Source organism: Ptychodera flava, assembly GCF_041260155.1.
Source record: "Ptychodera flava strain L36383 chromosome 3 unlocalized genomic scaffold, AS_Pfla_20210202 Scaffold_26__1_contigs__length_13983176_pilon, whole genome shotgun sequence".
NCBI classification, from domain to species: Eukaryota; Metazoa; Hemichordata; class Enteropneusta; family Ptychoderidae; genus Ptychodera; species Ptychodera flava.
The window spans coordinates 1967343-1980597 of record NW_027248280.1 but is presented as its reverse complement, the minus strand read 5'-3'; the positions used below and the strand labels follow the sequence as shown (position 1 = coordinate 1980597).

At 36.8% G+C, this 13255-nt stretch overlaps 1 protein-coding gene across 3 annotated transcripts in view; it reads right to left on the bottom strand.

Annotated features, from left to right (window-relative positions):
* LOC139125685 (guanylate-binding protein 2-like) overlaps positions 1-10857 on the bottom strand; it is a 56289-nt gene extending 45432 nt beyond the window's left edge. Inside the window, exons 1-10 of one of the 3 annotated variants that reach the window (XM_070691788.1) lie at positions 10780-10857; positions 8942-9217; positions 8297-8501; positions 7244-7433; positions 6238-6508; positions 5137-5435; positions 4479-4745; positions 4039-4101; positions 3771-3830; positions 2217-3226 (exon numbers count right to left, since the gene is read on the bottom strand). In XM_070691788.1, the coding sequence (XP_070547889.1) occupies positions 3206-3226; positions 3771-3830; positions 4039-4101; positions 4479-4745; positions 5137-5435; positions 6238-6508; positions 7244-7433; positions 8297-8501; positions 8942-9212 (1647 nt within the window). In that variant the 5' untranslated portion in view covers positions 9213-9217; positions 10780-10857 and the 3' untranslated portion in view covers positions 2217-3205. Of the gene's footprint in view, positions 1-2216; positions 3227-3770; positions 3831-4038; positions 4102-4478; positions 4746-5136; positions 5436-6237; positions 6509-7243; positions 7434-8296; positions 8502-8941; positions 9218-10779 lie in introns of those variants that run through there. The other 2 variants (XM_070691787.1, XM_070691786.1) reach the window with 2 other exon arrangements.
* Between the last annotated feature and the right edge of the window lie 2398 nt (positions 10858-13255).

Here is a 13255-nt window from a genome sequence, read left to right as displayed (position 1 = left end):
GTTTTCATAAATGGCAGTTCATGAAACTACTGTCATTATGCAACCTCCCCTTGTTGACTTCCCCTGTATTCAACCGGTGCAGTGGCTCTCGGAAAGACGACCATAACTTAAACGTCATGGGGTCAATATGTACGGTCTACTTAGCATGTTCTTCACTTGTGGTTTATCATGGACTTATTTCTGATAAATGTATAGAAATTACAAATCGTCATGATACAATGTAATAGTGTTCGTTACTCTTCATTACCGGCGCATTAAAACAAACTTTGTTGATGTGAAGAAGTGGCATCCTAGATGAAGCAAGTTATGGCCGACTTGTCAACTTATTGAGTAGGTTTTTTATGCTATGTTACAGAAGAAGCTTCCGGCAATAGAACTACTGTGCATAACCACACATCCGGTGACGCCTGATTGGTAAAACTAATTTTCATATTAATAGTCTGCAACTTATGAGAAAGGACCTTTCAGGTCGCACCCGAAGGTCACTTGGCGCCAACTGTGCTAAGTTGAGAGAAAAGGGTGGCTGGTATCCAGGTGCATTTAAAATCCCACCCATCGTGTCCTTTCGTAGAGCAGAGTTCACAGGAGGTCACATACCCATGACTTGTAAACAAATATTTATAGCCATTTGGTTCGCATTCCAGAGGACTTTAAATACATTTCAGAACATTTTCGATGCTGTTTATATTGTGCTCAACATGTCGTACCAATTTTCAACACGCTCTGCGTATCATACTTTGAAATATTTTGTCGGAATGTGAACACGGGAAATGCAGAATGGCGTTCACTATACATAGCCCAGGTCACCATGTTGGAATAATACTATCTGTGTATGAACCCTTACCTTCTATTTTTCTCTCACGTAAATTGTTTACTAGCAATTTCCCTTGTGTTCGTCGCATGAGTTCATCGCCAGCTATTCAGTGTTTACTGAAATGGTTCGGCACTCAAGGATTACAATTTAAAGCTATGTAAACAATAGAACTTTGGACATACGGTAGTATGGTCGTGTATGGACCCGGGATTCGTGCACAGTGTATTGCGTCTACAACCATCCCTTGGTCCGTACATGGTCGTAATTTATGAATACTCCATACAGTATTTACATCTCATTTGCAGGCAAACTTCCTACCCTTCTATAATTACAGTGGAGTCTTCTAGGGATTGGAATAGATGTTGACTCTTACTTTTAATTTGTTCATAACGGACTTCTTCATCTCATAAAGCAGAACGCTTTTAAAAAGCACAAAGTGTCACTTCACGTTTGGGAGTTTAAATGTTGATGTTAGATCATTTCTATCGGCGATATATCATAATTCAATGGGATGGTTACTGGTGACACCACGCTGGCGGCAATGAGCATATATATTGGACGTCCTACAGCCATTTTCGATTCAGCAGAATGATGTGCTACAAAGGCTTGCTAAAGTTGCAATACTTCGGTAGTATAGCTGGGAGTTCACAAAAAACAACATGCCAAACTATACTTTCCCTCGCGGTAAGATAAGGAAGTCAATATGAATAATGTATCTTTGACGGTCAAAAGGAAGGCAGATCTATAGGTGAAGATGACAATAAAATTGTATAAATTTATGTCGTTTATGGTTATCTGGCCAGTTTCGGATCAGTGTTCAACATGTGTTGCTAGGACGGTGACTAATTCACACGGTCAAATTCATAAATGCCTCTCTTGGAGGGTACTGTAAGAGTTTATCTTGTTGAATATAAGAAAGACGGGTCTATTCTATTAAAGTATCAAAATGAATGGCAAGCCAAACTAGGTCGATCCTGCGATTTTCACTCAAGAAGATCAGTCTACTGTGTGGGTTGCATTAAAATTTTACCCGAAAGTTATTTTGGTGCATTTGTTTAGAGCCCTTTTGTGTTCAACAGTCATAGTAGACTTCTCGTCATTGTCCGTACTCTCTCTCTCTCTCTCTCTCTCTCTCTCTCTCTCTCTCTCTCTCTCTCTCTCTCTCTCTCTCTCTCTCTCTCTCTCTGGTGCTTTTATTCAATACATTCCATTAAAAATAAATAAAGGTAAAATTTAAGTCAAAATGGAATGGCTATTTAACACGTAATGCCGCAAAGAAATACCTTGAATGATCATGATTCTCAAAGCTGAAAAAATACTCTGATATCTTACGGTAGATGAAAATCTTTGCATCATTAAGAATTATATCTCCATACACAGAAAGGACTGTACTATGTGTGTTGATGATTACACAATTTCTTCATTTTTATATTTATTCACAAAATACATTCGTTGGTAGGTCGCAAGAAAACTGGCGAAATACAAAATGGGGACAAAAAATGGGATAAGATAAACTCGTATCAAACCATTTAATTCAAATATTTGTAAAACTTAGTGTAATATATTGATACGTACGAAGAAGTAACTTTTATATAATGTTCATTATTTATATAAGGGTCATTATTTATGAATAAAGAACCAGTAATTCAATATGTAAGGTTTCAAATCTAAAACTCCTGTGATGCACGTATTCTATTAGGCAGTTTCCTCAGAAAGAGTTGAAACAACACTGTACGAGCAAAACATTGTTTTAAACTTTTGTACAATTCATATTTCAAATTTATTGATAGAGAGAGAGCTGGAGAAGTTTTTATGTATTTGTAATTTAGTAGAATTATCTTCTTCTGTCGGTCCATTAATTATCTAGGCCATTATAAATCTTTGCTTTTTCAAGTAATTAACTAAGTAGAGAAATGACACATGAACATAAACCGAATGAATTATCATAGAGTTGCTATAGTCAGATTGAAAATAATATTTTGTATATAATATCACACATGTAACGATGGAAACCGACTTTCAGAACGTTTACCTTGATACAACCAAAATGGCGTTTATACTACCTGCCCTAATGTAATATGTTCTCTGCTCTGCATTAATTTGACATATTTTTCAAATCCTTTTCACACTACTTTCATTTCGGCAAGAAGCGATGCATTGTCAGCTAAATTCAGCTTTCTGTGTTCTTTTGCCTATTTAATTCTTCTAACACTCTCTTGGTCCCTTCGTCAAGCTTGTTCCTAATGCCTTCTAGTTCCTTAACGAGAGTATCGTGCGTCTTGCGAAGCTGATTTATCTGGGTCAGGATGGCCTCACATGTTTCCTTGCAGTCATCTACTACTTGCTTCTCTTGTTTGGTGACATCTTCTTCCAGATTCTTCCGCTGTGTTTTCAGAGAAGATACCAGGAAAGCTAATGGTAAGTGTATTGACAAAAGGCCTATGTTAGCTTAGTAGGGTGCTACACTAACAATTTTAACAGAAAGTATATAGAAAAAGAGATTTTGAAGGCATGATCATTCGACTAACATCAGTGGAAGAAATTTAAAAAGTCGATTCCGATAACATGCAAGAATCAATCCGTGTATGGTGCAGTGCATTACGTTTCAATGGTATGAATCGGAACATGTGCGGATTTCTCTCTCTCTCTCTCTCTCTCTCTCTCTCTCTCTCTCTCTCTCTCTCTCTCTCTCTCTCTCTCTCTCTCTCTCTCTCTCTCTCTCTCTCTCTCTCTCTCTCTCTCTCTCTCTCTTATATTGAGCCGTCAAATATCTGCATGACACTGCATGGCATCACCTATCATTCCTACAGTAACAAATGCAGCAATTCTAGGATAGAACATGAGAATGTGAGAAAAGATCTAAAGAAAAGGTAAAGAAATATGTTGTAGATCTGCGTGAACTGACCAAAGCGTCAATAATCGTTATAAAATCTCTACATAATTATGTAACACCTACCAAAGTTTCCTCTTCCTTTAAATTCACTGTTCGTATTTCTTCTCTTTCTTTTTCCTTTTCCTGTAAAAGATTAATGTGTGTGTTTACGAGGCACGGCTGAATACGGGACGTCTCCTATATTAACGAGTCGTCAAAAAATGATCTGGGTATCTTATTTTTGTCACGTTTCTTTTGTAATGTTTCCTTTCTCTCCCATCCTATTAGGATGATACTTTATTTGACGCAAAGGAATCGAATTATCGTTACCCAAAATATGGTGGTTTTTTACCTTTAATTCTTCCTCTTCCTCCTTCTTTATGTCCTTGAAAGTCGACAAAACTGTATTTACTTTCTGCCAAAATAATAAAACATTATCTATTTTACTCTATTATTCGAGGCATATCCGTTATGTAATTACAGAATGTGAGAGCGCATATTTAAAAAAAAGACCGAAACTAGTAAAGTATGAATTCCTTTAGTAAGTTATGTTAATTTATTAGTATCAAGACACACCACGTCTGGACATTTACAAAGATACCATTGTATGTATTTGCAGAACATTTGTCAAAGAAGGTATTTGCTCAGGAACATATATTAAAATTACTATAAAATTGTTCTTAGGAGGTAGCGCGAACCACTAACACTAAAGTGAAGCAAGTGATAAGTGTATGTCTACATTGCCATTGTCGGGGTGTCCATGCAGCATTGCATAATTATTAATTCACGTACCCTTGCGAAATCAGCTTTGTAAATATTCCATTTACATGGCCCTCTGGCCTTTGCCCTGTACAGTTTCTCCAACTCGTTGACTTTCAAATTAATTTCGTTCTTACTGCTGTCTGCTTCTAGTAAGGGACGCAATTCCTTTTCCACCAAGTTTTCAACTAGCGTTCTGCAAAATGCTTCCGATTTCTTCTTGTTTGACTGCAGTATCACGTTAAGATATCCCCCGGAGCATTTACTGCTGTCATCCTTGCCAAACGTAGCCATGGAGTCCTGAGAGAGAGAGAGAGAGAGAGAGAGAGAGAGAGAGAGAGAGAGAGAGAGAGAGAGAGAGAGAGAGAGAGAGAGAGAGAGAGAGAGAGAGGATTGCGTCATCATATGAATTATAGCGGGCTTTTATTGTGCAGTCAACGCTTATGATATTATAAACACTAACCTGTCGGAGCAAAAATTGTGCCATTTAACACATAAAGTACATAAAACGTTGACTAGGTCTGTCATCATAGTTTTTCAAACAATATTGTTTATGACCTGATGACTAGTTATAACACCTTGTAAATCCTTTGGAATTCTTTTTTGATACTGCACAAGGCATTTCATGAGGGAAACTCTTACTAACTGCTCATGAACGTAACTTTTTTTTTTGCTTCTTCATGATCCATACCTTAAGTGACTTTCTGTAGGAGTGTAGTCGCTTGGCATCATTAATGTATTCCGAATTCTGCTCAAATATACCCATCGCCTTCAAACGATACTTTCTGTGGGCATTGATGACTTCTTGTGTGTCACAGGGAAGTGCTGACCCAGCGAATGTTGCCGTGTTGCTTTTGTAATTATCTAAGGCTTTCTTTTGCACTTCACCCAACAGGGTCTCCATTGCTTTGTCACTGACTTTGTTAATCTGCAACGCACCACCAGAGGACGAAAATGCCGCGACGTACTGTTCGAGTAATTCGGCGAATTCTGAAGGCGACAAATTCAAATAATGACAATGTCGTAATTTCAGCTAAGAGTATTTGAGGCAACCGTGACATTTTGGAATGACTCTCATACTCTCACATTTATTATTTCAAATTCACGTACATTTTATTTCTCTATAAGTAGAAAAACTATCGCTATCTTTTATAAAAATCAATGCTTTGAAAAATTAATTCTAATCGATAATTCTACAATGACACAATGTTGAATGTCGAATAAATATGAATATAAAAACGTGAGATTTCGAAGACAGACGTGTATTTAGAAGGGCATTCTATTTGAAATTTATATTTTTATGTCTATTTTTATTTATGTAGACGCACAATATTTAGGAATTATAATTAAAAAAAGTACAGAATATGTGTATAGTTGAAGTTGTTAAGTGCTCGAAGTGAATACAAGCTTTGGTGGCACTAATTAGTTCGGGCTCTTTCCGTAATATCGTCTAATGTGCTTACGGTTGTGTAAAGACAAAGTTTCAGTGAAATTTCAGACAGACTATACGTGACTGGTACGAAGTATAGTTATGATTGATGTCACTTTTGATTAGGCATGGTATATGTGGTGGGTGTATTCTTCTCTCAATTGTCGTGTTAGTTCCTTGCTGTGTGCCGTGACAGTGCATGAATTAAGCGCAACGTCAAAACACGAATGGGAATGTTGACTGTGAAGAGAAGGTTGAATGTCCCCCTGGCACTTCTATCAAGAACAATTGTAGATAAAAAGATAACAAACACACTGGATCTATTTACTTCAGTCATATTGAACATAAGAAAAGGGTACTCACGTGGACCGTTTATGTTACCATCGTAGGGCCAAGCTTTCTTGGGTTTCATAAGTTTATCACAACGTCCAACAAGATCATCGACTTCGGACAAAAATGTAGGATTTAAGCGATTGCGATAAGCCCCCTTGTCCATATTTGCCAGGACCTCAGTATCGCTTGCAGGTATTGGAAGTTTTGCGGCGTCGAAAACGGGAAAGGACTTTAAAACTGCTCTGCGATATCTATCGCACTCTTTGGTGGACCCGGGCGTCTCGTCCTCTAATTTCAGTACCTTCATGAAAGGCGATATAATATTTTAAGTTAATGCAGTGTACATGCGCCTCGAAAGTGAAAGACTTAAACTTTTGCTTAAACTTTCCTCAAGGAATCTTTCAACCATTCTCTTTCAAAATCGAGAATAAAATTCGTTGGTCACTTTTCAAATTTTGGTACTAAAAAACAGATTACCAAGGATTTACCGATATTTGAAATTCCAAATTGCCACCATCCCAGTGTTAAATCTATGGGGGTAAATACATATTTTTACTTTCAAAAGACGCAGATAGTGAATTGTTTTCTTACTCAAAAGGCTTCAAAATGAACCCCAAATATTGGTAGATCAGAAAAAGAATAGGAAAAGTTGAGATTCAAAACATCTGTCCCCTAGGCAACTTTACCTTAAAAGAAAATGATGACTTTCCCGTCTGTAGCTGTGTCCGTTGTCCGTGTTCATGTTTCAAATACAGCTTGTCTGACTGTGTATCTGTTCTCTGTACTTTTACTCAGTCTGTTACTATGAATATTTAAATCTGCTGCATATTCCAATCACTTATTGATTGAACAATTCTGCAGCGTAAGAATGATTCACATTCCACAAAAGAGACCACTGACGATTCAGATTCTTTTATGATCTTTTGTATTTGGATGAGAAAAGGGCAATGTTATAAATATTGTGCAAAACACGGAATATTTTTCAGTTAATTTGATAAGAAATATTTGCTTGATTGTTTTGGTGTTTATCACTCACCTCCTCTAGGATGTAGTCTTTAAGTGCTACCTCTTTCTCTTTACCACCTCTCTCCAATGTGAATGACTTTGTGACATCACGGAAAAGCCACATGAAGTTCGGGAAAAATCTGATAAAGTCTTCCTCCCGACATTTCGATGTCTTTCCATCCTTTTCCCCGTGGATCATGTCACTAATAGTGCTTACCCAACTGAAATCAGTAGACATGTACGCCAGCCATTATCAATTTGGAGATTAATGTGGATATATCAAGCTCATGGGAAAGCAAGAATACACTAAAAGACGAATCGTGTATACTGTGTATGACAACAAAGTATGTTTGTTGCAGCAGCTCAGCGGTAAGGTAGTAGAATTCACTTCTATGGAAATTCATGAAACATGGTAATGGTATAACACAATCATTGCCTTCGACTCCAAGCTCTCCCTTCACAGGAAGTATTGGAAGTACTGAAACATTTGCGCGAGATTGTTAGCCAAAATTCTTTCAAATACGATAATTATCAGAACCAGTTGTTAGCATCTACTTTCTTTTCAAAACAGAGTCTGCCTGTTCTTAAAGCGGCCATCCTCAATCGCTTCAGTGCATGTTTAAACTGGCTTCTTATGTGATTTTAATTCCTCGTCCAACTTTGAAAGCTGGGTTTAGTTAGTCTTCATTACAATTACAATACTGGCGTCAGTTACCGCCTCACTCTTTCCTAAGATTTGGCATCATGCCAAAAAAAACAACATTGAAGTCAAATGTGTGCATAATTTTCTTCCTTGTTTTAGCCACATATAACGCGCCTCAATGCTGTGAAACAAGTTTTTCTGTCAGATTTTAGTCATTTAAATGGGGGTATAGGGGAAATTCTGAACTTATTAGCGACAAGAACTTTACTCACGGAATCCATGGAGTGACCAAAATACAAGCTGAGTGAAATTTTGTGAAAAGTACACCGGTAATGTAACACCTTAATGCTGAGCCGTTTTAGGAAAAAACGTGCCCTGGCATGACTATAAAATAGTTGATTCATTAAAATGAGTATAATAGCCTCGAAAGACAAAACTAACCTCAGTTGTTTCATATCTTCAGCAGTAACAGTTCCGTTGGTGTTATACACTAATACAGATGATAGCAATGTTACCAATAAAAACAATTGCATATCATTATCGTTGTACGCATTGTAAGCACCGAGTCCTTCAGTGTCCATTGTTACAACAGACATCTCTGTCTGGTTTTTCGTCTTCTTAGATACCTCAGTGCTAATCCATATTCCTGAAACCAAGTGGTGATCGTCATCAATAATTGAAATAACGGAATCATTTCCCTTACTTTACTGAACATCCATCCATCCATCCATCCATCCATCCATCCATCCATCCATCCATCCATCCATACATACATACATACATACATACATACATCCATCCATCCATCCATACATACATACATACATACATACATACATACATACATACATACATACATACATACATACATACATACATACATACATACATCATACATACATACATACATAATACATACATACATACATACTCCATCCATCCATACATACATACATACATACATACATACATACATACAAAACGCATACACTCAGTATATACACGCGTACATACGTACGGGCGTCCATTTGCTCTTCACGTTTCCACATAGTTATATTCAGTCCGGAAATATAAGCGTTTACTAACCCATTGTCTCTGGTTTTTGTTTATTTGATGTTTTGAAGACGCAATCTTGCGGTCTGGGTTCGATAAGCTGGCTTGCTATGTACGATTTCCCACATCTAGCGGGACCAGTGACAGAAACAGGACAGATTGGACCGTCGATGGAACGTAAGAAATTTATGGCGTCCTCACACACCACAAGTTTCCCTCGACGTTCGCGTTTTTTCTCCAGGACGCCTTCACTGCTTTTCCATACATAGTTGTCCGGATAACATAGTGGAATAACCATTCGCATTTTGTCTACAAACGTTACATGTATATTTTATCAAAAATTAATAATTTGAATTCTAGGTGAGGACAAAAAACTTCTGTCTGCATAACATTATCGAAGCGTTTATCTTCATGAAGAAACAATCGGAATTGTTCAAAATATGATTTCACAATATTTATTTTTTCATTTCAATTATGATTTTATTTTTTGTTTCTTAAAAAAATGTTTCAAATGAAATGTTCCAGCTTTTTAATAGAAATTAAATCATAAAACAAACGATCTTTGTTTCCAATGCTGGGGTTTGATTTTTTCTTTTCAAATAACAAAATAAATCTTTTAAAATTATTTTGTCTTATTTTCAATCTTTTTTTTCGATAACACTTTATTTAACGTGAATTCTTTTGTTAAAACATCACTTTTAAAATGATATTTTACATAAAAGCACACTGATATTTTTGACGTATTTTCATCGGTGACAGCTCCAGGTCAACATATAAAAGTATCAACTAAACGCTTAACGGGAATTATTTGTCAATGATTGGAACTTTTTTCATGGTGCCTGTTCATATATTTTATTGCTAATCAAAGTTTCTTGAGAAAGGTTTGAGAAAAAGGTTTAAAGCTCTTGTTCCAAAGCGTTGGCTAGGAATTCCTTGGTTACTTTGATCGTAATCCCATTGTTATTATTTAGGTTTTACAATTCGCTAGTAGTTGTTGAGGTACCTAGCTATTTTTCTTTGTACAACTCGATGCAATTTACGAGTGGATTTAATGCGCCATGAATTTGAATACGGGCGTGTCAACAAACTTGATCATATATTTTTTGATACAACTATCATAAGTTCTCATATGAAGTCCGGTTAGAATATGTAAATGGATTTATCATGCTATGCAATGATATGCCATGCGATAAAAACGATGAAATACGAGAGACAGACAGACAGACAGACAGACAGACAAATACAGCCAAGTCCAGGAAATCTAAATTTTGTGACATTTGCCATCTTTTACTTCTATACTTGTTTGTTGTGGCATGTTGTAAAAAAGCTATACTTTGAATACTGTCGGGAACGTGAGGTTCTATTGCTTACAAGAAAACGTCGTAGTCGTGTTTAAGTGCGGCCCTCCAGGGTATGTAGAGGAAGACAACGAATTGTACTCTGAGTTTTCATCTGATTGTACGATATCCCATGACCCTTAGTTGAAACGCATTAGATGAAGCGTATCGGCGATAGGCATGTGAACGCTGTACGTGTCTAAAACTGACTGCCCTGGAGACCCTGCACAAGCAAAACGAAAGTGTTGTTCTTTTCGACCTTTATATGTGACTCTCATCTATGTGCGTTTTCAACATTTACCTCGATCGAAAAGCGTCGCATCCTAACTCATAAAACGGTCAAAAATATAATTATTAATTTTGAAACATGCTAATAAATTGCCGTTAGCAAAGCACAGCTCGGGCGATTCAAGCACTTATTTCCATTCTTCCTCGGCACAACTTTTTAAGAATCGCAGTATCGTTGAGAACTAATAATAGAGAAATAGAAGGCTGAACTTTGGAAGAGAGAAATGTGGCACAGGACTCACGTACCTTGTCTAAGATTTAATGTCCGATCATCTACATGTGTGTCGACGCCGTTCTTTTGGAGTTGTTATTTTTTATAGATAATGTCACAGTGGAGTAAGGGGCGTGGCTTCAGCACAGCCGATTTGTGGGAACAAACCATTATTTTAGGGGTTATCGGAGGTAATTTTATTATTTTGGCTGGTATTTGCTGGGAATGACTTTTGAAGACTGAGACACAGTCTCTCTCAGTTTGAGAGACACATACACAACAATATTGCTTTCATTAATCGATGACGCTTGAATCTGATGTCGAATTCAGCTAGCACATTTTATATCTTACAGCTGAAACAAAATTGAATTCCGTCCAATCACTTCTTTTGCTTTGCCATAGATTTCTGACAAATTGCAACGGCTTCCCTTCATTTCAATTGTTCGTGACATTTCCGTGGTTTATGTGGCAATGACGACAAGCATTCATACAATACTGGTGATGGAATTCCTGTCAATACAAGATATTCTTTTAGTTATCGTTTTGACGCTTGTTATCTGTACATCACCACATATTTTACAGGGTGACCGTATCCAAAGCGGCGTGTCAACTATTTTCATTTATCACAATCGGTGAATGAAATACCAAATCTATAGCTTTTTCATAATCTTATCTTTGACTTGTGCCTCTGTACTGTTGTTTGCGTAGTACTAAGGTTAAATTAGTATCAACTGCATTTAATCACGATTTCCACCTGACTGATGGTCTGACCCCAGGTCATTCAACTGTATCATTCGAAGCGAGTGGGGTCATTCGAGGCGAGTGGGGTTGTCGAGGTGTGCGTAAAAAATATGGAGACCTACTTTGAAAAAGTGCGACGCCCCTGCTGTGACATGAAAGACAAACCATCCTCCATAAGGACCATCAGGTTGTATTGCTTTAATTTACGATTCAAAAATGAACAGTAAATGCATCCAATATGTTCGCTGACAGTTATAAGAACAAACTTGGTTTAACGTGGTTGACAATGAAATATTATAAAATATTATAAAACATTATAAAATATTATAAATTATTTATACAGTCGAATGTTATATTGTCGAGGATGGTATTGGGAGTTAGCATTAAATAATCTAAACCCCTTGTAACACAAAGTTAACGACGATTTCACCTATGCGATGGTAATTCTAATCTCACCAAATGAAAAGATGAGTTTACATTAGGCATACTTCGTTTAAATACAAGCTTTTGTCATTGAGTTTTTGTGCACCGAAGAGTTGTATAATTTTGGTACACGTTATGAAGCAACTTCTGCAAAAAGTGAATTATAGTTGGTGCGCATATTAAACCTACATCTTTAGTTTATCCAGAAGAGCTGAAGTAATAACTGTATTAGACGAAAGAGTCATCTTCACAAATAAACGTTTATAAAGTATTGATGACGAGGTTAGTTTAGGTTTTTATGATGTTTAGTAGATTAATATGTAACTGGCTTCCCTTTTTGTGGTTACTTTATATATACACTGCATGCTGTGCCACATATTATAAGGTTATTTACAAAATACCGGGTTTATGTCCGAGTCAATTATTAAGCAAGGGTGTATGGGCGACACGTATCATCAAGCAACCATGTACAAGGACATACATTCCGGTATTTTGTAAATATATTTACTATTCTACACCTTTGTCACTCAATTTTGTACATAAAAGTAGAAAGGATAGCTTTTGGAGAATACCCTGTCGTGCACCGCCTTTGGCGATCGCAATAAAGATTTATAGAGACGCTAAAGCCTAGAGCTCACGACAGAAATATAACCTGAGCAAACAGCCTCAAATGAAATTTGCTCAGCTAAATCTCGTGTGTGTGGCAAACTTAAAACTCAAAGTACTACAAAGCGCTCAAAATGAGACTGAATGTGCCTTGATATTATCGAATAATGAAGAAAATAATCACATTGGAAGGGGAATGTGAGAATGTTTGAATGCAGTACGTTCCTCGAAAGCGAAGGGCTTAAACTGTTGGCCAACTATTTAAACCTTCAACAATCGTCTTACTATATCAAAAATAAAAATCTGGGGTCACCTTGCAAATTTAAGTCGAAGAGAAACAAATAACCGAACATTTGATAAATAAGATTTTGGATATTATAAATAAAACTGGAAAGTTTTTTTCTATGCCAAGAGCTTTAACATGAGCCCTCGCAATTGTAGGTCAGAAAAGAATTGCAAAAATTCGTCGATCTCGATATTGGTCCCCGAGGCGAATTCTACCTCACAAGCTTATATAAAATACCCTACAAACAAACAGACTTAGAACTGCTTACCCATGAAAATATAAACAAACCTCTTCAAAATTAGGAGACAATTTACGATGAGAGGACGTTTGGAAGATTTAAGAAGTCCAAGAGGAAGGTAATTTTGTTTTGGCATTACCATAGAGGCAGAAGTTAATCGGCATATGTTGGTTTTGGTTCCTCTCGACTCTGAATGTTACCGGCGTGACAAGCTAAC